Source organism: Corylus avellana, chromosome ca5 (genome assembly GCF_901000735.1).
Source record: "Corylus avellana chromosome ca5, CavTom2PMs-1.0".
Classification (NCBI taxonomy): Eukaryota; Viridiplantae; Streptophyta; class Magnoliopsida; order Fagales; family Betulaceae; genus Corylus; species Corylus avellana.
This window is the reverse complement of record NC_081545.1, coordinates 35257830-35281702: the sequence shown is the minus strand read 5'-3', so window position 1 is coordinate 35281702 and position 23873 is coordinate 35257830. Positions and strand designations below refer to the sequence as shown.

The window sequence follows — 23873 nt, the reverse complement described above, 5'->3', positions numbered from 1 at the left end:
AAAGGTAAAAGAAAACACAAATTTGACTTTGAAAATATGTAGTAAAAAAAATCTTTGAGAAAACACAAATCTCAAGCAAGTAAGATAGGTGGTAATATAAAAATAGCATTTACCTCCTTTTTTTTTAACGTGTTGAATTATAAGTCACACTATGAGTGATGCCATCGTTAACGTAGCGCATGATATCATTAGCTATCACAAATAATGGACTAAAGATTTTGCCTAAGGTGGTCTTTAGAAGGTCCCTCCATGGCATCATAAGCATTTCATAACTAAATCATTGGCAAAAATCAGTTATATTGAGGGATCAGGATTGACTGCAATTCATTGACTGAATTACAGCTTGCTCAAACCTTTAATAAAAAAGTTCTTATAAACCTATCTACTTGCTAGGTGTTTGAACAATTCGAAGTGCGAAACTCACTTGCTCGAAAAGGTAAATCTCATTGTGCTCTCTCTCAATTGGCTACTTACTCTACTAAAGCACACAAAGCCATGTCCTTTGGCATGGGAGAGGAGGAGAAAATGAGAATGATTTTGTAGAGCAACCTATCTAACCATTTTTAAAATTTTAATCAAGATAATGTATTCCATTATCTTGCATTATATATCAAGGAATGCAGTTATTGAGATTACTTCATCACCAATGTAATTACCTGTGAAGACTCATAACTAGATCTTGTGCAATAGAATTGTTCTATTGCATTGCAATAGTGCAATTCTATTCATGTAATTGCTTGTGAGTACTCATAACTAAATCTCGATATCATGCAATAGTGTTGTACTATTGCACTAAAATAGCGAAGTCTTTATGAGAATCAATATGAACTCTATCTACTCGAGCTATCTAAACACCTGTCCGAACATGTGAGACTCGGATAGGCCCTTACAAGAAACTCTCCTATTGCACAGCCCTAATGTAGGGCATCCGACAGCTCATATCTAATGGTTTGAGGATAATTTTAGATTTTAACCTAAACAAACTTTTCAGACTTCAGTCTCCCACATCTTGAATGCGATAGCCACATTTCAAAAACCCACCAGTCACATCTGTAGACTAGTTTTCTATAACACCAACCAAAGAATCATTTTTCCCACTAATACATCAATAGAAAATGTCTTCTGAGACACTATTACCAAAATAATAGTTCAAGAGGATTCGATCCATTTAACCCAATCTTCATGCTCATAACATACACCATGAAAGCGGGTAGGCATACAGAATCACATCTGGTAAAAAGCAAGAGTAATAATAGTTCTTCCTGGAAAGTGCTCGCATAAGATAGATAAAACTATCATCGGTCAGTATCAAAGTAGAGGTAAAAAGGAGTAAGGTTGCATTATCAAGAATGAGATGCTACTCCATAGGAGAAAATGAAAGAACAATAGCAACATAATAAAAATGGGTACATAATCATCTCTTATTAACTGATCTTGTTTCAATAGTACAGCTTTGCAACAAACAGATTCTATGTAAAATAAAAGTTCAGTCTGGGTGAAACAACTGCCTACATAACCCAATCTATCACAAAGTTGACACAGAACACATATGCCCTAATACTTTCAGCACTTTCAGCTAACAGTAGGACTCCTCATGTGCATCAACTAAACAAATCCCGACATTTATGACAACAACTGTCACTTCAGCAACCATTAATACTACCTCAATTCCACAGTTGCATACTTACAAATTAACTTTTACAATGTCCCCAAAAGATACAAATTTTGGATAGAAGCCTCTGAAGCATCAGATCACCCTTATTTGAAACAAAAATTATAAATCAAACCTCTTTTTATTTGACCAGCATTCCCTTTTTCTTTTCTTTTTTCTTCTTCTTCTTCTTCTTCTACCTCACTTCCACAGTTGCACACTTACAAATTAACTTTTACAATGTCCCCAAAAGATACAAATTTTGGATAGAAGCCTCTGAAGCATCAGATCACCCTTATTTGAAACAAAAATTATAAATCAAACCTCTTTTTATTTGACCAGCATTCCCATCAAACCTCTTTTTATTTGACCAGCATTCCCTTTTTCTTTCTTCTTCTTCTTCTTCCCTTCAAACATCCTAAGCTAGCCTCCTATCTAGATAAAGTCAACGAGCATCATTTATGCAGTTAGAGCTCTAGAGTGGTACATTTCCTCTGCCTTCAGAAGCTGCATGTTCCTCATGGTAACAGGAGATTCCACATTTAGCCTCTAAGCAAGTGGCGATTGTATTTCTCATCTTGACAGCCAAACAATGCAGATTCCACTCCAAAATCTACAGCCAGTGGCAATATATAATATCTTGTCCATCAGCCATAAAAGCAAAACTGGTACCTGATCTCTTGATGAAAGATGGTGCATTTAGAAGCGCCTTTTTCACCTGGCCTATCTTGGCAATGAAACAGCTGCTTCCAACAACCCAAACAAAGTAAGTCTAGACAAAATGTTTCCTCATAATCATGGTCCTTAATGCAGCGCCCACAATTGCTACAGCGTGCTATGCAGAGTATGCAAGCCCTGCATGACTGAGCAGCCTGATGTTTCCCCTGGCAACTCTCTGCTGGACAATCATAAACTAGTCTCAACTGCTGGCACCTGGGGCACACCTCAATGTCGATGGCACGATCATCATCACAAGAGATATGCGAATTTCTCCCACAATAAATCTGCGGGCTGCGGGCATTCAGCTGCATATGGTTGTCTGCATTCAGCAAGACCTGCAATTCTTTGAAGTGCTTATCCTTTACACGACAGATGCCACCAATTCTTAAGTGCTTTATTCCAGGTGCGCCAACAAACTTTAAGGTCCTTAAATTATCCAATATGCCTTCGATACTAAGTCTGATACATCCTGGCACACTTAGCTGCATGCAAGAAGTGCAAAGTGATAAGTTAGTTAATCTCAGAAGAACAAAAACCATTTAGAAATGAGACCATAGTGAATTAACATATGGTTCAAGATAAGCATGATGAGAGAAAAGGGAAAGGAAACAGTTGCAACAATTAAAAGTTTTTTATTCTGCCAACTTCAAATTTAGATTAAAACCAATAAAAGAAAACCACAACCAATGTTACAGAATAGCAGCATCAAGAACTGCAAAAGATGCCAAGTTTTTTGCCACATGCATACCAAATTAAATAGAATGAGATGACCGGATGACACACTTTTTTTCAGATAATTAATTGCCATAAAAAACACTGAGAAATCTTTTAGAAGCGATCTGAAATACATTAAACTCGCTTGACTTGTATAGGATGTCCAAACGCCCTATTATTAGATTGATATGCAAAAAGGCATTAATATCATATTCAGCCATGCATAAGAGTGAGGATGATGTATGAAAAATTATGTATTTCTGTTACATGTATAAAGAATACTTAGAATGGAAGAAGAGCATACCAGATATAGTAACTAAAAATGAAAGTAGCTTCAAGGATAATAAATGTTGACAACCTCAAAACATCAACAGGCATTATTAGAGAATGAAAAACAACAGAATTACATAATAGGCATCTACTATAATATCATAAAAAGTATCATCAATGGTAGCCAGAGACAACACCCTAACATTTATAAACGACAGAATATGATTACCAAATATCATATTTGTTCCAGGATACTTGGTGTAACAAATACGAACCTTTGTCATTTTTGGATTGGTTTCAATCACACGCTTCAAACCACCATCTGTGATTTTTATGCACTCCACTAGATTCAAGCACTGAAGATTCCCTTGTGCCCTGTTAGCTAACTTCAGAAGAGCATCATCAGTGATCTTCTCGCTCAACCGTTGATCAATGTGAATACTCCTCCACAGAAGAGGATCACTTCTAACCCCGTCATGCAAAGATTTGCAAACCCTTTCTACATTAAGCAGGTCCTGCACACCCAGATAGGCCAAAGCAAAAAACATGGCATCGTGAGGTGCACCTACTTCACCACCATCCAAACAAGTTTTCCCACAATCCTCCCACTTCTGAGCTCCTTTGCCAGCATCCCAATTGCCAAAACTGCCCAAACTCATAAACTCCTCCACATTAACCAGTCCAGTGTTAACCCCACAACTATCAAACCCTTCACATGGAATTGATATCCCACCAATTTTTACGTTACTCAATTCCGGTTCAGGCCTCGTTTCTCCATCCCAAACCCAATTCAGCCCTGCGAATAGCCCAGAATGATCATCGAACTCTTTTTCATCTTCATCAACCCCAAAACCATCAAAATCCCAATCAGATTCCACTCCCAAGTTCTGAAACCAACCCGTGATCGTAATCGTAGAGTTTATATCCATTCCAAATGGATCAATAGGCAACTTATCGATAACATCATCATCAGCCACCGAATCACCACCGCCTCCCAATTCAGCCTTCCCCATTCCCTTGCAATCAGAACTCCCAAATTCAGAATCCAAACCCTGGAAATCCCAATCAGATAAATTGAGAGGCATTCTTGTTTCTTGAGCACAAAGGAAAGAAACACAAATCCTCTGCCAAGAGACCAAGACTGGGCTCAAACAACCCAATCACAAGATACCCACATAGATTTTTATATCACAGAAAGAGAAACAAACAACAACCTTAATTAATAAAGGAAACCTAAGCAAGAAGAAAAAGGAAAAAAAAAAAAAAAAAAAAAAGAAACGAAAACCCTCGATTCCGGTGGGTAAGAAAAAACAAAAGCACCTGAATCAGAGAAGAATTGGGATATTAAGAGCGCAGATGAAGCTCAAAACAGAGCCTTTTTAGGAGGATGAAATATATGGACTCAATAGAAACAAAAAGAAGGGAAACCCAGGTGAGAAACGCAAAGAGAGATCGATATTTTTTTCGTTGTTTTTTATGTTTCTAACAATGTAAGGTACAGAGACGAACTGAGAAACAGAGTGAAAAATGGAAAGAGAATTTGGAAACAGAGAGAAGCGGATTCGGAGAAAGGAAAAGGAGGAACTAATATGAGAGGATTTGCAAACACAGAGACTCAGAGAGAGAGAGAATTTGCAATAAGTTTCGTGGACCAATTAGGCTTCAGCACTTGCTTTCGGAGATTGGATATGTTTCCTTTTTCTTTTAAGATTTCTATTTCTTTTTTTCTTTTTCTTTTTTTGGGAGATCAATTGTTTCTAAATTATACCATTCTAATAAGTAATAAACAAAATTATTAGTTTTTCAAAATTCATTCACTTTTTAATATGATTTTCTTAAACAAAAAAAAAAATCCAGAAAGTGTCAAAAAAAAAAAAAAAATTTAAAACTAAACATTTATTTTAAAATGTTCTACGAAAGAAAATAATTGAATAAGATCTTTATGCGTTATTTATCTTTTCTTTTAACCCAGCTTCTTTTTTTTTTTTTTCTTTTCTGTTAGAGTATACTATTAGAATATTCTTTCATAAATAAAAATTGCTGATTTTTTATTACAAAATGTTAAAAGATAATCGTTTTTATAAGTATAAAAGATGAATGTTTGATCACAAAAAGTCAAGTATTCATTTATAGCAAGAAGAAATATTATTATTAGCTCAGAAAAAAAAAAAGAAAAAAAAAAGAGAAGAAATATTATTAGACGACAAAGTTATTCATCATCGATGTCGTTATCAGAATAATAATAATAATAATAATAATATTACTATTATATTTTGCTAATTAGTGATACATGTTATCTAGTAGATTATAAATATATTTTATATTAAACGTATCTTTTATATTAATAACAAAGACAAGTACGGTTTTACTTGTATTTTTTTTTTTTTTTTTTTTCTAATTGAATAAGGAAGGGGTTACAGGGAAGGATCATTTCCCCTCTTGATCCGAAAGGAACAAGGAAGGGACAATCCTAAAAACAAAAAAGGAGTGGGCTCCTCAACAATAGACTCAAAACAAACTAAAAACGCTGGCTGGAGGCGCTAGAGAGAAAAAGAAGAAAACCCTAGGCGAGATTTCCCGTTACTAATTTTGCAGATCCGGTTTTACTTGTATTTGATATCTTTTGAAGTAAGCTTAAGAGGCCGGTTGAAAAAAAGGAGATTACACTAACAAGAGAAGATAAATGAATAGAATCACCAAATTAAGAATGAAAAATGTCAGACTATTACAATTTTTATTATAATTTTCTTGTTGAAATTAGTGTTATGTGGATTATCACCTGGTAGTCAATATATTAGTAACTGATGTAATAAGTGTCATTTCAACTGTTTACGTCAACTCACAAATATGATAATTGCTATAAAAACGCTGCGTGACTGTCTATATTTTATTTGTTGACATGACAAATGTCATGTGAACTTGTAATAAAAATTATAATACCGATAACATGACTCTTTTAAGAAACCAAGATGAAAGGTTTGTAGAGAATTCCCTCTGCTTATCAAGCAAGTCTCTGTTTTCATTGAAAAGGTATTCTCAAAAGAAATCGGTGCTCTGCTTTTCAACCAAGTTTCATTAGAGGAAGTAAAAGCAACTGTCCTTTTAGTCCAAGTAGGTTAGGCTCATATTCTATTTAGATGACGCTTAAATACATTTTGTTTAACTTGGAACTAAAGCATTCTAGGTATAGAATGAAATCACAAGACCAAGACCAAGACCAAATCAGATGGGAATAGATTCGTTCCATGAACTTCTTTGTTTGGATAAGTTGTTCCATTAACTTCTGTTTCAAAGGCTTTCCCCAAAAAAAAAAAAAAAGGAGATTAAAAAGTGAAAAACAGTACTAGTTTTGCTTGGATCCACAACGGAGTCAAGGGCGAGAATGGACAACATTGGGTCAGTGTCAACAACAAAGAAGGGCATATATCCTCAAAACTTGAATGGCTTTAGCTTTAGTGCTGTAAAAAAATAAAAAATAAAAAAATAATAAAAAAAAAAAAAAAAACCTACAACTATGTGATGTAGTCTTTTCAACCGTTCACGTCTAACTTCACTATCTTTTTATTTCTTATAAAAAAAAATTAAAATTAAATCTAAACAGTTGAAAAAACTCCAACACATATGCTACATTTTTTTTTTTTTTACATAAACTATATATTTTTAATCATTTTTTTAATATCTGTAATCAGTTTTTAGTTATATTATTTAATATTTATAATCAAATATTTTTTTCCCAACTTTATCTTTTAATCTTGCCCCTTTTAATCAAAATTCTGGCTCCGTCACTACTTGAATCTCGTTTATTGTTAACAGTAAACCATGCCCGAACTACATGAGCACTTATTTATGAATCACATATTGTATCATGTTGCATGTATAATGCTCACACACCATATCAGATTCTTATTCTGATCAGAAAGCGTATCAAGCTCAGTATAAAAGGAAGCATGCTGCGTTCTACAGAGTGGGAGGGATCCATATATAGCCATGTGTTTGAACATAACCAGCTTTTGCTAGCAGCTCATCCGCTTCTGCGGGCCCTCGGCTGCCCGGTTGGTACGGAAGCGACTTCACTTCACCATCATCAATTCTGTGCAGAAGAGGTGTGAAGATCTCCCAGGCCGCCTGATAGTTGACACAACAATCAGATTGGGGGAACTGTCGCCATGTTATAATATATTTTACTTATTAGTGTACAATGTTCATACCTTCAACTCATCTCTGCGAACAAAATGCTGCTGATCACCTCTTATTCTGTAAAACAAAATCCCATTCTCAATGATTAAAAAATCAATGGACAGCAAGAGTATTAATCCTAGGGGTGACAATTCGTGTTCATGTGTCGGATTTGGGTTGTATCGAGAAGCGGGTATAAGATTATATAAATCAACTCTAACTCGACTAATTTAATTAGGTCAAACCCTTCAACTATAACCAACTAATTTTGTGTCGGGTTTGCAAAACGTGTTAAAAATTGTCAGTCCTAATTAATCATTAGTCACCAGTATCCCTATATTACTATTGCGCTAGAGTTGTGTATGCAATCCGAAACAGGTGTGTCAACTACCGTAAACAAAAGCAGAATTATCATACACTAAGAATATGGAAGGGCAAGGATCATACGTGTCAAGAATTAGACGTTCGTAAGCCTCTGGGATTGTAACCCCTTGATAACGTTGCACATATGACAAGTCTAATTCACTTTGGACTGTTGACATCTCTAGTCCAGGCTGCTTGACCTGCATGAGAGACATTGAGCAATGGGTTCTCAGAGAACAATAAACTCAAAAAATTAAACAATTTTAGTGACCCTTATGAGATGATTACAGGAAAATTAAGGTTTATATAATTTTCCTAAAATTTGTATACAGCTAATAATGAACAGCGTAATACCGATAGGACAATATGCTACAAAAGTATGACATAGTATGAATGTATGGTACTACTAAAGTTAATTCAAGTGCTCAAATTGCTCAGAACAAATAAAAAAGTAACCAAATCATTGTTTTGATGGTTTGATATCACCATGCATGAAGCTAGTTGCTATCTCCTATTTTGATCAGAAGTAAACAATTATGATACAAAGATCAGGCAGAGAAAAGAGCTACCCCATATACTTTTCCCAGTTCCAGATAGGTGAAAGCTAGATGAACAGGTACACTAGCGCACAAGGTTTCAAACCTTTACATTGGATAACCACAAAAAGCAACCTTATTTTCAAAACTTAATTTTGGATCCATTTTCCAGATCAGAATAAGAAATTCGGAAATGTGCTGAAGAGTTTCAAACCAAAAAAAAAGTCCTGGAAAAAATCTGCAACTCAAATAATTCAAAGACAGGCATATGCACAATATTTGTTACTTCACATGATGCCCCACCAAGTCTTCAACAACAAACACACGCATGAAAACATAAGCAGGTACCAGCTCAAATATTGTGGACCAGCAATTCTTGTAAAGTCGCATTAGAATCACTAACATACCGTAAACTTCATGTACATGGCTTCTGAAGGTTGAAGGCGTATTACAAACTCATTTCTCCCTTGCTTTTTACCTAAACAATGAGACAGCATTCAATCAAGAAATAGATCAAAACCTTTTAAGCAACCAATTGACAGACCATCAGATTAAAAACTTTCAGACAGCCAAATATTTGACAGACCATCAAGTATAATACAAAAGCAGCTTTATGGGGTATAACAATCAAAGATACTGAATATAGAAAGCCAACTAAGCAGATATGTGGCAGCAAGAAGACATAGAATCATGTAGCATTGTAGCGAGCAAGTAGAGATGAAAATGAACATATTGCAGAAACAGACAATGAGCCCTTTTACATATTCCCAGCATAAAAATCTTCACAGAAATATTCACTTAGCTGATAATCATGTTTTTTTTTTTTCTTCTTTTTTGAAGATTGCAAGAAAACCTTAGTAAATTGTAGTATTACTTTCGCTCATGAGTAAGGAAAAGAAATGACGAGTGCCCCATCCCAAGACCAACTTCCATTTCATATTTCAATATGCTAGGCACAAAAATTATGTCAGATCATGACATACCTTTCTGCACACAAGTTAAACATAGAAAACTAGAGAATTCATATAATCGAAACAAGCAAAATTTTGAAGATAAGTCACACAGAATTCTAAAGGTCTGGTGCCATACATTTGAATATATCACCAGGAACATCCTTAAATTGAACTCGTATTTCTGCCTTTCTTGAATTCAATGCTTTCCCAGCCTTAAGTATAAATGGGACACCTGAATAAGAAATTGACTTTGACTGTAAGCAGATTTTTTTAATAAAAAAAGAAAAAAAAAAAGAAAAAGAAAAAAGAAATAGTAAATACAAACATATAAAATAAATACCCAAATGTGAGGCTCATAGATTATTTTTCACTGAACTAGAAAGAATTTTCAAGAGAAGAACAAACAAATTGTGAAATATATCATACCTTCCCATCTTTCATTATGTATTCTCAGAACCATAGTTGCGAAAGTTGGAGTGTTTGAGTGATCAGGAACTGTTGGATCATCCCTATAGCCTTCATATTGTCCAAGAATAACCTCTTCATCTTTAATCGGAAGAACCGATTGAAGAACCTGAGTTTCACATAATAATCAACAAGCAATATAAGAAGACATGTCTGAAACTCAAAAAGTTTTATGTCATTTTTAACACATGAATAATTCCTTTTAAAAAAAAGGTCTTTCGACAATCTTATACTCTCTAGATCTACAAAGCTTGCTTTATTTCTTATGTTCATTTAGTAAGTATACTATGATAAATAAATTTTAATGGGACAGAGACAGAAGGGTGTGGATTGGAGGTATGGGGACCCAACAGATCCTGGTTGCTTACTGTATCAGAGAGGATTTAGAGCATGCAATGGCGTGTAAAGATACATACCTTCACTTTCTCATCCCGGATGTGCTCAGGTTTGAGAGAAACGGGCTTTTCCATGGCAACCAGGCAAAGAACCTGCAGTTATAAATAGTGAATAATATAATTCTGTCAAAATTAAGACATCTTCCTTTTTCTGGTGATAGGTTGGGAGTTTGTATGGCAATGGGTTGCAAGGGAAGGTTGGAGTAATAAAAGTCCAAGGAAAGAAGGCTGCAGTTGGATATGTCGCCACAACAAACACATGACCCACCAAGTTCCTATATGTATCTTATCACAAGCGAATGCCAAACATGAATAACTAAAATGGACTCAGAAAAACTACAATTCAGGACACAAGAAGATAAATGGCCTAATACTCCAACAAAATAACTAATCCAAACTTGAGAGTAATCAATCATATAGAGACGACATCTTTAAATATATATGAATCTACTTCATCATAATACCAATGCCTTACCTGCAATAGATGATTTTGAATGATATCACGAATAATTCTGCCAAAATGACAATTAATTAGTTAGTCCTCTTTCCCAACATGATCTATTTACTATGTAAAACCAGGTAAACCAACAACAGAGTTCTAAAAATTGTTTAGAAATTTAGAATTAAGATTTTAAAAGTTTCGTCTCCACCAACTGAGATGCAAGCATTTATATAGCATACCCGTATTCATCAAAATATCCACCACGACCTTCAGTCCCGAAATCCTCCCTGAACACAATCTGCGAGAGAAACATACAAACAAGATGCAGATTGAAATTTGTGGCTTATTAATGCTTGGAAATACCACATGTAATTCTACGACCTCACCTCAGGTGAGTAATGTTCAAACATGATCAATGAAAGGATTCTCACCTGTACATTGTCGATGTTGTCACGATTCCAAAGTGGTAGGAAGAAGCGATTTGCAAAACGAAGAACCAACTACATATTCAATGTCAGAATAGAAATAAGCAATCTATGAAACAAAGTAAACCAACAACTAAAGCCTATTTATACATATATTACCAAGTTCTGCACCAATTCCTTTCCCAAATAGTGATCAATACGGTAAATTTGTAGCTCATCAAATAACTCTCCAATCTGGGAACTGAGTTGCTCGGCAGATTCCAAATCTTTGCCAAAAGGCTTCTCCACAACAATCCGGGTCCATCCACCAAGATCAGCTGGAAATGATTAGATAAAGCCATTCAGGAAGTCCACATGAGATATTCAAATTCTACATCTCATTCAGGAACCACAATAGCAACATGCCTTATTCATCTAACTAAATTGCCAAATTTTCAATTCGTGTTATTAAAACTTAAGTGAAGAGAACAAGATTTTCCAGAGCAATGCTAGAAAGTAAGTCATGCATAATGGCAAAATGGCAACTTCTACGAGGAAAGTATAACAATGAAAAGGAATGAAAAGAAAAGGGCACGAGCATACACTGTTTTACTTAAAGAAGCATAAAATGAGACTAGAGTGAAACCTATACAGAACTTTCATACTAAGACATAGCTGATACATTTCAGATAGTTAACTGTCTTCTTCAACCAATGCCTCCTCAGCTGGGTATCCACATCTTTCCTAATTGTCATATTTACGCTCCTTTCTAGAAGCATGTTAAAGAAAGTTTAGGTATGTATATAGGAAGACAAGATCATTGTCAATTTACACAACATATGATAGTTGTTTTATCATTATTTCCCAGAAACAACCTTCATGCAATATCTTTGAACGGCAACATGAAGGAAATTTACCTTCTTAAAATAAATGACCAAACACTATTAGCAGAAGTTTATTGATAATTCCAGCCACAAAACCAAAAATGAGTTGGAAAAACTAACATTTATTCATGCAACAATGCCTGATCATCTTGCAGACAGATGGATAAACTGATGGAGGAAGTGCAAGATAAAAGAGTCTCCGAGATGATCCTTCCACGCTATTTTTTGATAACTCATGCTCCAAAATTTCCTTATCCAACAGCCGAAAGCCCTCCTCGGAATCATAAGAACCGCTTACATATTTAATCTACAAAAATAAGTTGATGCAATTACATGTTACTTGTGGGTGCACCACGGAACAAGTCCAAACTGATGCAGGATAAGGGCTGTACTAACCAGTTGCAGAAACTTGGATACATTTTCCAATTTCTCTGATGAAGCGCTTTTGTCATTAATAAGATATCTGCAGTTACATTGTTTGCTATTCTTATGAACAACTGAATAGCAAAAGATAACAATCGATTGAAGAAATAATTCAAGTGAGCAAAGACCATGAATAACGTTATTTGGGGAAAGAAATAGTGAAAAAGAAGTGAGCAGACATAAGATAAAAATCAAAGAAAAAAAAATTCAAGAGAAAATGAAAGTGAGCAAAACAAGGAAAAATTGGCAGGTATAGTTCTCTTCTTCCTTCTACATATCAAGCGGGCAAGTAAGCTTTAAATTATATTTTATTAGTAAAAATAATTTCGGACATATGGATGTTCAAGCTAAACATTGTTGCTCCTACTCATTATGTTTATTGTAATCAGAAGAAATAATATAGAAACAGACAACAGAAATATACTCACCCACGTATGCGGTTTCTTAGCTCATCATCTGAAATCTTAGTCCTGGCATAGCCAAAAATGTGAACTTCATCGGGGTGTAGGAATCCCTGCGAACAACTCAGTGCATTTCAAAGTGAGAATAACAGTTCACAGCTCCTAAGAACGACGAGCAAGTCTAAAAGAATTCCTAGGTAGTCTTAACAAACAGAAGTTTAGATTCACAGTTGTCTTTCAGAAAATTGTATCAAAACGGATAGAGAATTAAGATCAAATTTAAGGGCATCATCTTAAGAGATACTGATCAAATCAGAACACTAGAAATCAGTCCATTTACACATTTTCATGACCAATTAAATCGAAAATTCAATATAAGAAGTCAATATATATAATTCTTTCTCAATTTTTAGAACAGATTAACAACCACAAAAATACATACAATCCATGCAAACATCACTCAAAATTTGAGAAAATTCACAAAAGGGTCGAACCAAACCTGCTGGAATAGGTTAAAGAGCGCAGGAAAAGTTTTCTTCTTAGCAAGATCGCCAGAAGCACCAAGCACAACAATGGAGAGGCACCCAGATTCAGGCGCATTCTCAACTTCTCTTGCTGACGAATCACCTCTAAGATTAGCTCTTTTTTCCATGTGCCATGATCCTGATCCTGATCCCATCTTCTCAGCTGTACAAAAAGCTCACAGCTACCTTACAATTTTTTATACTATAATCTGTTAACAAAAAAAAAAAAAAAAACGATCAGCAGCTGTAAGCAAAGCTACCGACAATGGATATCGGTCTAAGCAGATACAATGATTTTGTTTCATTTGCCAGAACATGGAATCGAATGAGACAATTGGGCACTCAGACCTCAGTTTTCACTCAATGGGATTGGATTAACTAGATCAGCCAAAAATTTCAGACCCCAACCACTTCTTTAACTACTCTGATCCCTGAGTCTCTCAAAAAATTCAGCGTGTTTGACCAAAACAAATGATCAAACACAGATTGACGTAGAATTGGAAGAAAAAAAAAGAACAACAGCTTTGTGCTTCAAAATTACCCAACTGACCGTTGGAACAAATACCCAGCTTAATTGTGGAGAAGTCAAAGATTTTGATTTTCCTTCCTACTACTTCCTCGACTTTCTCGGCAGCCAAACAGACTAGATATAAAGAACTATATCTCACAAACTAAGACTTATATCTCTATAGATGGATCTCAATCCCCGCCACAATCACAGAGAAATAATGAGGGAACGAAGCATTACCTGATTGTAGCAACGAGATCACAAAGCTGAGAAACGCCGCCGCAAAATTCCACTTGTCTGGCCAAGAATCACAACTCTATAAACCCTGTAAATGTGCGTCAGTGCGTGCGTGAATATTAAAAGATAGTTTTTCTTGTTTTTCAGACAGTTCCGTCGTCCACCAACCCTCTCTCACCAGTCACCACCCGCCGTTGCGAAAATCAGATAGTCGTTACGAGGCAGTTCAATTAAAATTTTAATTATTGTATTCATTAAATAACTAAAATTTTACTATTTTTATTTTTAAGAGCTTTATTTTTCCTTTACATTGATTAGAAAAATAATTAATTTCACGTATTCTCATCCCTATTTTTAATAGCATTAAGAAACATGTGAAAATCATGTGCTTTTTATAGCATAGAAATGTTTGATTTCCATATTTTTCTCATATCTTGTCTATCTCTATACAAGAAATTGGCAAATTTACTATTTAATATACAAAATAAATAGATGTGTATCACTTTTCTCAAGAGAAAACCTTTTATCAGGACTATCTTGATAACACCAATTTTACAGCATCAAATCAATAACCGACATATAAGCACAAAAAAAAAAGTGCACAAAAATAAATTGGACCAAAATACACTAGATCTCTAAAGGGTTAACCTTCCACCTCTATGTTTTAGTTTTGAATCTAAAAACGACTTTTGAAGCATTAGTAATGGGTTTTGGGGATTAGAAATGGGTTTTGGAGATTATAAATGGGTTTTGAGACATTAAAAATAGGTTTTGAGGCATTAGAAACGGGTGTTGAGGCATTATAAAACGAGTTTTGAGGCATCAGAAATAGGTTTTAAGGCGAGTCACGCCCAGTGGGGTTCGAGGTGTTCACCGCCGGCTAGACCCACGGCGTGGGTTCGGCCAGACCCACGGCGGTCTTGCCGACTACGGGTTTTTTTTCACTGATTTTGTGTGATGTTTTTACTTTTATTTTTTGCATTTTTCTTAAATTGATGATGTGTTACAAAGTAATTGGAAGCTTCAAAATAGGTGTTATCAAGATGGACCTGATAATAGAGGCTTTCTTTTCTCGATCAAACAAAATTATTATGGTAAAAACATTTTTTTTTTTTTAATATTTATCATTTTAAGAGTTTTTTAAATTTATTATATCTTGTTAAATTGTATGCTAGAATGTGAATTTTAAATAATTGTTAATTAAAATTAATTATTATGGCTTGAAGATTATTAATGAGTAACGATAAAAATCACACTTTAACTCTGAAATTATCTTATCGACATGATAGTGTCAATGATCAATCCTTATTAAAAAAATAATAATAATTAAAATGATATTTTACACTGACATATTAAAAAGATAAAATAATTATATGACAAAAGTATAATTTCTATCGTTATTCTTGTTAGATTATGCATATGGTGGGTTGGTAGGTCATAGATGACTTGAGGATAATTTTGGACAGCTTGAAAACTTGGCAATCGGCATCTATTAATAAGGTTAGGTGAGAATGGGGCGAAGACAGTTTTCGTTTGTTTTTTTTTTTGGGCAATCAATGGGGCCGGGTTAGGATACTTTTGGTGAATAGAGTTTCTCTAAATTTAGATCTTTTTTCTAAACTGAACATATTCTTATCACTTCCATATAAATACTTACGAAAATTAAGAAAATTGTTGCTTTCAAATGAAAAATGTTAGGTGTTTTCATTGTTGTCTCCTGATTATTTGGATATTATTTTTTTAAAAATCAAGTGAGATAAATAAGAGATAGTTCCTTTTTTATTTTTTTTATAAAATAATATTGGGCTAAAACTAAGAACAATAGGAGAATACTTAGCATTCCTTATTTCAGATTTTGACAAAAAATATGAGTGAAAAAGTAGTTACGATTGGCGGTTGTTCACTAAAACCATTAACCGTAACTGTTTTCGCTAACTACCTATGCGGTTAAGGTGGTTAGTAACCTTAATAAGCACTTTTTAAAGAAAAAATATTTAAAAAGTTAATTTAAAAAAAAAACGACATTGTTTTTTGGTAATATGATAATATCCTACTACATACGACATTATTTCTAAATTTATATATATATATAAACACAAAAATGATGTGGTTCCTTGTATTTTTATATATATAAATATAATATATATTATATAATATACATAAAGGCGGTTAATGCTTTTTTTAAAACCTAAAACTAATAATCGTAATGGCCTAAGCAGTTAGCAATTTTTTCTATCTTCAAAAGTAGTTAGTGCCGTTAGCTGGTGGTTAGTAATTCCTAACAAAAAGGAAACAAAAACCAAAAGAAAATACTTTTATTTCAACATTGCATACCAAATCAAATGGAAAAGAGAAGTTTTAGAGAGCCAAACATTAAATTTTTTTAAACACTATTAAAAAAACAAAAATAAAGAACGAGAAGGTGCATTGGTTGAAGCAAATTAGATTTTTTGCAGCGAGGGATTGGAAAGTCAAAGTTTGAGACAAATGGTGGAGCAGGATGATGGAGAAGAGTCCAGAGAGGTTGGTAGTCATAAGCCATGTCAGCAGCCACCATGTTGGGCTAGTCAATGTACTGTACCCCATTGATAATTTTGACACATAAAATTATCGCTTATTAATTAATTAAAAGCGTGGTTTCTAATGTTACCCCAATATTAATTAATTAAATAAATCAAGGTTAATTAAACGTGAAATGATTTGAGTGGTAGTTAGAAGTTAGAACACATTTTTCATCAACAATTCTGGGTCGGTAGGTTTGAAGTGATTGTTAGAGGATTCACCTTTTGCTTGGTCTTCCTTTATTATTGGGAACACACGTTGCACGCTCACAGCAAGTAGGTATTTAAAATACATGTAATTTTTTTTTATAGCCCCTAATATCATGTCTATCTTGATAACACCTATTTTGTAGCTTCTAATTATTATGTAACACATTATCAACTTAAAAAAATGAAAAAAAAAAAAAAATAAGAACAATCACACCAAATCAAATAAATAAAAAACCTGTAGCCGGCAAGACCCACGAGTCTGGCCGACGATGAATGTCTTAAACCTCGTCAGCTGTGACTCACCTTAAAACCTATTTTTAATGCCTCAAAACCCGTTTATAATGCCCTAAAACCCATTTTTAATACCTCAAAACTTGTTTTTGGATTCAAAACTAAAACTTAGAGGTAGAAAGTTAACCTTTTAGAGATTTTATCACCCTAAAATCTAGTGTATTTTGGTCCAACTTATTTTTGTGCACTTTTTTTTTTTTTTTTTTTATGTTTTTGCTTATGTATCCATTATTGATTGGGGGCTGTAAATAGGGTGTTATTATGATGGTCCTGATAAAAGATTTTCTCAATTTTTATATATTTTTAATTTTTTGAACATATATACCGATTTAATAAATTAAATTATTTCTTTCTTCCCTTTTTTTGACTGCATTTTTTATTTGATTTTTGGGTGGAAAAAAGTGTTTTCTATTCGTGTTGTTTCTTTCAAAATATTCGTCCTCAAGTGTGGGAAACGAGAGTCTTATATTATGTCGGAGCATGCCAACTTGGAAGTCAAAAATCCCAAAAAAAGATGGAGAACCCTCTCTCCATTCCGGATTCGGAATCCGGATTCTTCCTCTTGACCTTGGGAAAGACTCTCCCTAATAGTGGGTGGTTCAATTTGGCTTTTTCCACCGTTGTTTTCCTGTCTTGTTTCCCTTTTACTTTTTTTTGGTTGGGAGAAACCTCCACTATTATGTAGTAGCTTTCCCGGTGCAATTTCTTTCCAATTCCCATCATAGTTTTTTTTTTTTTTTTTTTCATCATAGTTTTTTATAATTTTTTTTTTTTTTTTTTTTAATAATTTTCATCATAGTTATTAGTTCATGAATCATGCCACATTCAATTTTCAAAGTCTTTTTTTTTTTTTTTTCTTTAAATTATTTTTCATCATGATGAGAATACCAACCCCATTACTCCACTCCACCAAATAATTAATTAGTCTTTATCCTTAAAACTGGTTGAAGGGCCCCCTATGCCCCGACAAAAGTGGGACACTTGTGACTTATTGCATTATTGGATATGTAGGCCTAGGTGTCTTTTGAAGGTGTCATTATTATTATTGCCATTGTGCTAGTTCTATTGTTGGAGCTGTAAAGTGGCCTTACGGGGGTGATGGCGAAGCCGGGAAGGTATTATGCATATGGTTTCTAGGTATGTTGGTATAGGTGTCATTTAGTGGTGATAGTATTGCTACCATTATGGTGGTTGAGTTGTGCCATAAATCTTTTGGGAGAAAAATTCAATGACATTTTTATTTTACTATTATCTTACGATGACAATCGGTTCTTAAATTTTATTTTTTTTTAACAATAATTAATCCATGGGTTGATACCATTGATTGGCTTAGCTACGTCAACAAAATGAAATAGTAATACGATACAAATGTGTTTATTTTAGGATTATTCAAAAATAACAGCTACGTGTCGCTTCCATGCTAACAAGCCCACAATTGGCTACATACAAAACACGAATGGGCCTAACCTTTAAACCATCCTTCATCCTTCAATGACCTCGTGATTGAAACCCAATAGAATACGATCATTTCTATTTTATAGTTCAAATTAGATTTTACAGATTTAATGATGTATATGTTGTCATATGATGTATTTGATCATTTGAACAAATACACCATGATACAACAAAACAAAACTTAGTCCAAGAAATGGATACTTTGATCCTTGAACAACATCCGGGCCATTTAAAAGAAGAAGAAGAGAGCTTGAAGAAGAAGAAGAGTGCGGGAGGGGTTTGCCAGAGGCCCAGAATTGTCAAACGACACAAGACACCATTTAAAAGATTAGACAAACAACAAAAGATCCAACCATGTTATTTTCGGAAGGACTGAGGTATAATACAAATAACCGACATCCGTACAACACCATAGAAGTATGAACAACCTAACAAAACATAAGGTAGCGGTAAATATGCTTAAGATTACTGAAGTCACATGTTGAAGCTTGCCTGCAGTAACCAAACCAGAACCACCCAGAATTAGCATAATGAGATGAACAGAAATCGCCTCAGTTAAATGGAAGAAATGGTCCAAAAAGGAACAAGGAGCTGACCTCCATAGTTGCCATATCACATTTTCAGCCACTTGGGCTTCACAGGTTTCTTCCCGGCAGGCTTCTGATCTTGGACGACGGGGGAGGGTGCTGCTGTCACAGGTTCTGGTGTGGGTTGAACAGGTTCTGCCTGCTGGCTCTGCTCTGCAATGAGTTCCAAACCTTTCAAAGAAGCAATCTCTTCCTGAAGGAAGGGGCCTGAATTGGCATATGTAGAATCATCACCTGAAGATGCCATGAGAAAAGATGAATTATATAGCATTAGTTATTGCCACATCATAATTGCTAAAAGCTAATCGAGAACAATTGAATAAAAAGGGGAGGGGTGATGGTGGCATTCTTTGTCATCGGGTTGGGATGGGTTGGTATTCAGTTTCTCCACCGCAAAATGAACACTGACCCAACCCAGTCGGAATCATAAAACCATTACCAACCCAAGCCGAAGGTTGTTGGGAGCGGACCAGGCAGCTTGGGTCGGCTCAGGGTGGGTTCGGGTGGTTTTGCCCTGCCCTATTTGTGAAAAGAAGAACCAGCCCTAGATCCTCAACCTCAATAGTCAACATAAAATCGAAATTTTCAGCTAGATTAGTAAGCAAGAATTTAGTGGCTAGGACAGGTCAAAAACTAAACCATCTTTTGGATGACAATGTTCTTAAAGACTTCACTGGAGGATGCCCTAGCTACACAAATGAACCATGGATTCAATGATTTCCACGGTGGGCTCTAGAAAGTTAAAAAGCAGTGTCAAGCAAGAGTAGCTCTATGATACACATCAATGGCATGGTGAAAGTCAAGCATGCTATTAACAAGGTAACATTAGTCACAATGAATCTACTAAAGAGAAGACAGTAATCCTGAAGGACCAAAAAGAATAAAATGTTGAAATCCTCAGCCTAACCTAAAATTGGACAAAGGCATGATATCAATGCAAAAGATTAATTTAATTAGGACAATGGTAGGTATATAAAGGCGAAAAAGCAAAAGTTACAACTAGAAATGAACATTAAGGCAGAAATATTTCAATTGAATTATGGCATCAAAAATCATTACTAACCTTTTGGTAGATCATATGAAAAATACACAATCGCCCCAGGAACAAAGCCAGCACTGTAAAAATCTTGTGCCATGTCTTTTATCTGCCTCTTAGGAGGAGTAGTATCTGCAACATAACCAAAGTTTACCCTTCAGAAACCACCCTTATTAATATCTGTCTTTCAGATAATTGTTAAAAATAAATTAAATCTTATACAATATTTTGATTTTGATAGGCATACATATATAGAATGGTAGTTCTGGTCGAGCAACCACTTTCATGAGAAGATCAACCAAGCTCTGCATTGTCTCCGATGGATGAAATGTCACCTCTAATGTGTGATGATCAGGAAAACGAACCCTAATCACAGCCTACATACATGAGAAGAAAATTTCATTGAAAATGTTAAAGTCTCTACTGAACCAAGCTAAAGTTTGCATTGCATCATAAAGTGTATGATAATTAGTAGTGGATGCTAAAAAACATGCAAAAAAAGAAGAAGAATAAATCTTAACAAGAAGGGTTCCATTGAGCACCTTTGTTGCTTTTGACCTACGAGCTGCCTCTTCTGCTTCTCGGAGTTTTCGTGTCCTCAATAATTTATCTGTTCATTATTCCATTGCACATTAGAAAAAGTATCCAACATATCTCACACATGCATACTTGTATTTATATGTGCATAAACATGTGTTAAATGCCCAATAGATTTCTATTGAACTTCTCCTATCGTTCAACTTTTATATCCATTCTCAGGAAACACAAAAAACAAAAAACAAAAAACTATGTACATGTGGTAAAGACTCCCAAGAAATAAGAAAGCAGAGGAGGTTTCCCATTCCTTGCTTATATTAATACCACACCATGAGATATGGGTTATAATCTAATGTACCAAAATTTATAACTTCAAGCAAAACTACAATAAACCCATTTATGTGACCACCAATAAAATAAATTTTATCAATAGGAATTACATTTAGTTCTTCCCAGATCTGCAACAGGTGTTTCAAAATAGTTTAGTAAAAGAACAGCCCCATCTTTTCATACAACCACTCATAAAATAGGGCCATCATCAATATTACCTTCCTTTTTAGCTGCTAAAATTCGATAATAGTCCTCGGCAGTGAACTCATAGAAGTCATCTGTCTCCTCTGCCATACAACATCCGAGAAAAAGAATAAAAGAGATTATCATTATGACATTGAGAAAAATTTATTTTGCAGGTGTTCTAAAAGATAACTGGCCCAATAGGTAACTTATGAGACTATGTGCATATTTTGGCATAAGGAAGAAGATATAAAATTGGAAACACGGCATACCACTATTGGACGCTTCATTTGAGGATGGAGAAAGTGCTGGTGTTTGAAATACACGGAGTTCTCGCCCAAATTTTTCTTTAATAGCTGCAAACTTGGCCTGATACCATTAAAAAAGAAATTAACAAAATGTCACACCAGGAGAGTATACCAGAAGCCATGTGACACTGAAATTGAAATAGTCTCAGTCTGAGAGTGTAATTTGAAAAATTCACCAAACGTGGGTCATCCAGGAAAGTGGACAAGTTGTCATTTGAGCTAGGAAGAGTAGATACTAACATGATGAAGAGTAACGAGAATACATCAAACATTCAGATCACAAGAGTTGAAATGTGATCCTTTAAACATTCACTTATGGATTTCATCATGGGAGAACCATCATTGACAGAGAACCTGGTTGGTTACTAAAACAGGCAGCTTAATTGGGAGATATGTCCATAACCTCTTTCTTCTGGATTGGTAAGTAACTCACATACTCCCCGGGAACTGAACCTGAGACCCCACCCACCATCCCAATATAAGTCCATAACTTCTTGTATCAATCTGACAAGCCCCGACAATATTCATGTTTCCTCACAGACCGCCTTTTACAAGTATTCAGCTTCTTTCCAATGAAATTCAACAGTTTAATAGGACTTATTACCATGAATTAGGGGGGGAAAATGCACGTGGAGACAAATTAAATTCGGCAAAATTTTGTTCTATTGGCCAATTCAAACTACTAAAGAGCTAGAAAAGAATCAATGGTACAAGACCCAAGCCTTTAGTTAATTCAAGTTTATGTATTTTTCATTTGACAAACAAGATCACGTAGATTAATTGATTCTTGATGACTTGAGAGCACAAAAACGAAGGATGAATTACATTAAAAAAAAAAAAAAAAAAAAAAGAAACCAAATCTTGATTAAAAGCTCACAGTAGTACCAATATTATACATTGTAAACTTTATAAGCTAAAAAGATGCATAAACTAAAATTGGAATATTTTCATTCTTGTCAATTATTATCTATTCAAAGATTTACCCCGTAAATTCCTCTGTTCTGCCACTCTATTGTGTTCCAAAATCAAGGTTGACACTTGACATCAAAACCCGGGCATACGGCAATATCTATATATCGCTTCAAACTTTCCCGAAATCTAAAAAGCATAAACAGAAACACACAAAAATTGAAAGACCAACAATATTGCCACCAAACCCACGAGTAAAATCTTCCAATCTTGAATAATTAAAGCACAATCAGACCATCTTAGACAAAACCCAGAGCGACCCATTATCAAAAACAAAGACTTGAACCAGTAAGTCGATAAAGATCAACAAAACATTGCATATTGCATATACAAATACCATAAAAAAGTGAAGTTTTGGAAGAAAAATAACCTTAGCAGCTTCAACCTCCATAGGATCAATGTTTGTGAACCTTCTTCTTTTCAAAGGTAGTGGAGCAGGAGCTTCAGCAACCATTAGAGAACAAAGGACAGCGAATCTTGTGTACGTCTGCGCTCTCCTTGATTTTTATCCACCGGGATTTCTCCCTCTCCGTCTGGGAATTTCTTTCCTCCTCGTGCAAGTCATCGCTCGCACGCACGTGTACATACTCCCCATTTGTGGGCCGAGCTTTTCTTAGATTGAGTTCACATGGGCCTGAAATCTAATTTGGGCTCTTCTTATAGTGCTCATTGTGAGATTGGGTTTCCTACTCGTGTAAAGCCAACCCAACCGACATAAAAAGCCCTCACTTTATTTCTAACCATTTTTAGGTGGTCGTTGAATACCAAAATAAATTGCTGCTAAGAGTATTATAATTTTTATTATAAATTTTTAATAAATAAATATGATAATTTATGTGGCACTTATCACTTAGGCCATTATATTGTTGTATGCCAAATGACGGTCTACATGATATTTACCACATTTATAAATTGATATGACAATCCGTATGACACTTATTTTTATAAAATATATACTGTCACGTGAGTTTTTAAAAAATTGTAACACTTGATCCATTCTAATTACTATTTAGATGCAAAGAGTCTCTTGTTACTCAAGGGCGTTAAACTCGATTACTTGAGCACTCTATAACTAGCATTTTTAAAGGTGTTCATATATGTGTTTTTTTTTGTCACCTCTTATTTTAATAATTATTGTTATTTTTATAATTATTATTTGATATTTTTTATGGGATATTATTATTTGATTTAGAGTTGAGATATTTTTTATGGGATAATCTAAGTTGCCTTCTTAATTTTATTGATTTAACAATTTTATTTTTGGATGAATAGACTCCCAAATCTTAACAAGCGCCCAACAAATTATGGCTTGGTGGATCCTTGAATTTTGTCCCAAAGCT

General features: G+C 34.6%; 3 protein-coding genes across 3 annotated transcripts; all 3 read right to left on the bottom strand.

Annotated features, from left to right (window-relative positions):
- Window positions 1-1397: 1397 nt before the first annotated feature.
- On the bottom strand, window positions 1398-4979 carry LOC132183298 (F-box protein SKIP14). Its single transcript, XM_059596699.1, has 2 exons — window positions 3631-4979; window positions 1398-2853 (listed from the first exon to the last, which is right to left on the bottom strand). Exons 1-2 carry the CDS (start codon window positions 4438-4440, stop codon window positions 2299-2301), a joined length of 1365 nt encoding a protein of 454 aa, XP_059452682.1. The 5' UTR covers window positions 4441-4979; the 3' UTR covers window positions 1398-2298.
- Window positions 4980-7141: 2162 nt separating this feature from the next.
- Window positions 7142-14276, bottom strand: LOC132180836 (glucose-6-phosphate 1-dehydrogenase 6, cytoplasmic). The gene is made up of 16 exons (XM_059593808.1): window positions 14070-14276; window positions 13297-13530; window positions 12825-12910; window positions 12370-12436; window positions 12094-12280; window positions 11270-11427; window positions 11117-11185; window positions 10925-10983; window positions 10719-10755; window positions 10265-10336; window positions 9810-9957; window positions 9520-9615; window positions 8838-8908; window positions 7979-8094; window positions 7564-7609; window positions 7142-7480 (listed from the first exon to the last, which is right to left on the bottom strand). Exons 2-16 carry the CDS (start codon window positions 13474-13476, stop codon window positions 7313-7315), a joined length of 1560 nt encoding a protein of 519 aa, XP_059449791.1. The 5' UTR covers window positions 13477-13530; window positions 14070-14276; the 3' UTR covers window positions 7142-7312.
- A 4642-nt stretch (window positions 14277-18918) lies between these two features.
- On the bottom strand, window positions 18919-23092 carry LOC132181158 (plant UBX domain-containing protein 1). Its single transcript, XM_059594245.1, has 8 exons — window positions 22904-23092; window positions 21529-21625; window positions 21292-21360; window positions 20749-20816; window positions 20454-20583; window positions 20234-20338; window positions 19180-19404; window positions 18919-19075 (listed from the first exon to the last, which is right to left on the bottom strand). The coding sequence occupies exons 1-7, from the start codon at window positions 22985-22987 to the stop codon at window positions 19196-19198; spliced, it is 762 nt and encodes a 253-aa protein (XP_059450228.1). The 5' UTR covers window positions 22988-23092; the 3' UTR covers window positions 18919-19075; window positions 19180-19195.
- Between the last annotated feature and the right edge of the window lie 781 nt (window positions 23093-23873).

Coding starts and splice junctions, on each gene's coding strand:
- LOC132181158 (XM_059594245.1), bottom strand. CDS start 22,987: ATGGTTGCTGAAGCTCCTGCTCCACTACCTTTGAAAAGAAGAAGGTTC. Junction 21,626..22,903: donor TGGAGGTTGAAGCTGCTAAG/GTTATTTTTCTT, acceptor TAATGGTATCAG/GCCAAGTTTGCAGCTATTAA. Junction 20,817..21,291: donor TTTAGCAGCTAAAAAGGAAG/GTAATATTGATG, acceptor AATAATGAACAG/ATAAATTATTGAGGACACGA.
- LOC132183298 (XM_059596699.1), bottom strand. CDS start 4,440: ATGCCTCTCAATTTATCTGATTGGGATTTCCAGGGTTTGGATTCTGAA. Junction 2,854..3,630: donor CCAATCCAAAAATGACAAAG/GTTCGTATTTGT, acceptor TCTTGCATGCAG/CTAAGTGTGCCAGGATGTAT.
- LOC132180836 (XM_059593808.1), bottom strand. CDS start 13,476: ATGGGATCAGGATCAGGATCATGGCACATGGAAAAAAGAGCTAATCTT. Junction 12,437..12,824: donor CTAAGAAACCGCATACGTGG/GTGAGTATATTT, acceptor ATGTAACTGCAG/ATATCTTATTAATGACAAAA. Junction 8,095..8,837: donor CCATGTACATGAAGTTTACG/GTATGTTAGTGA, acceptor TCTCTCATGCAG/GTCAAGCAGCCTGGACTAGA.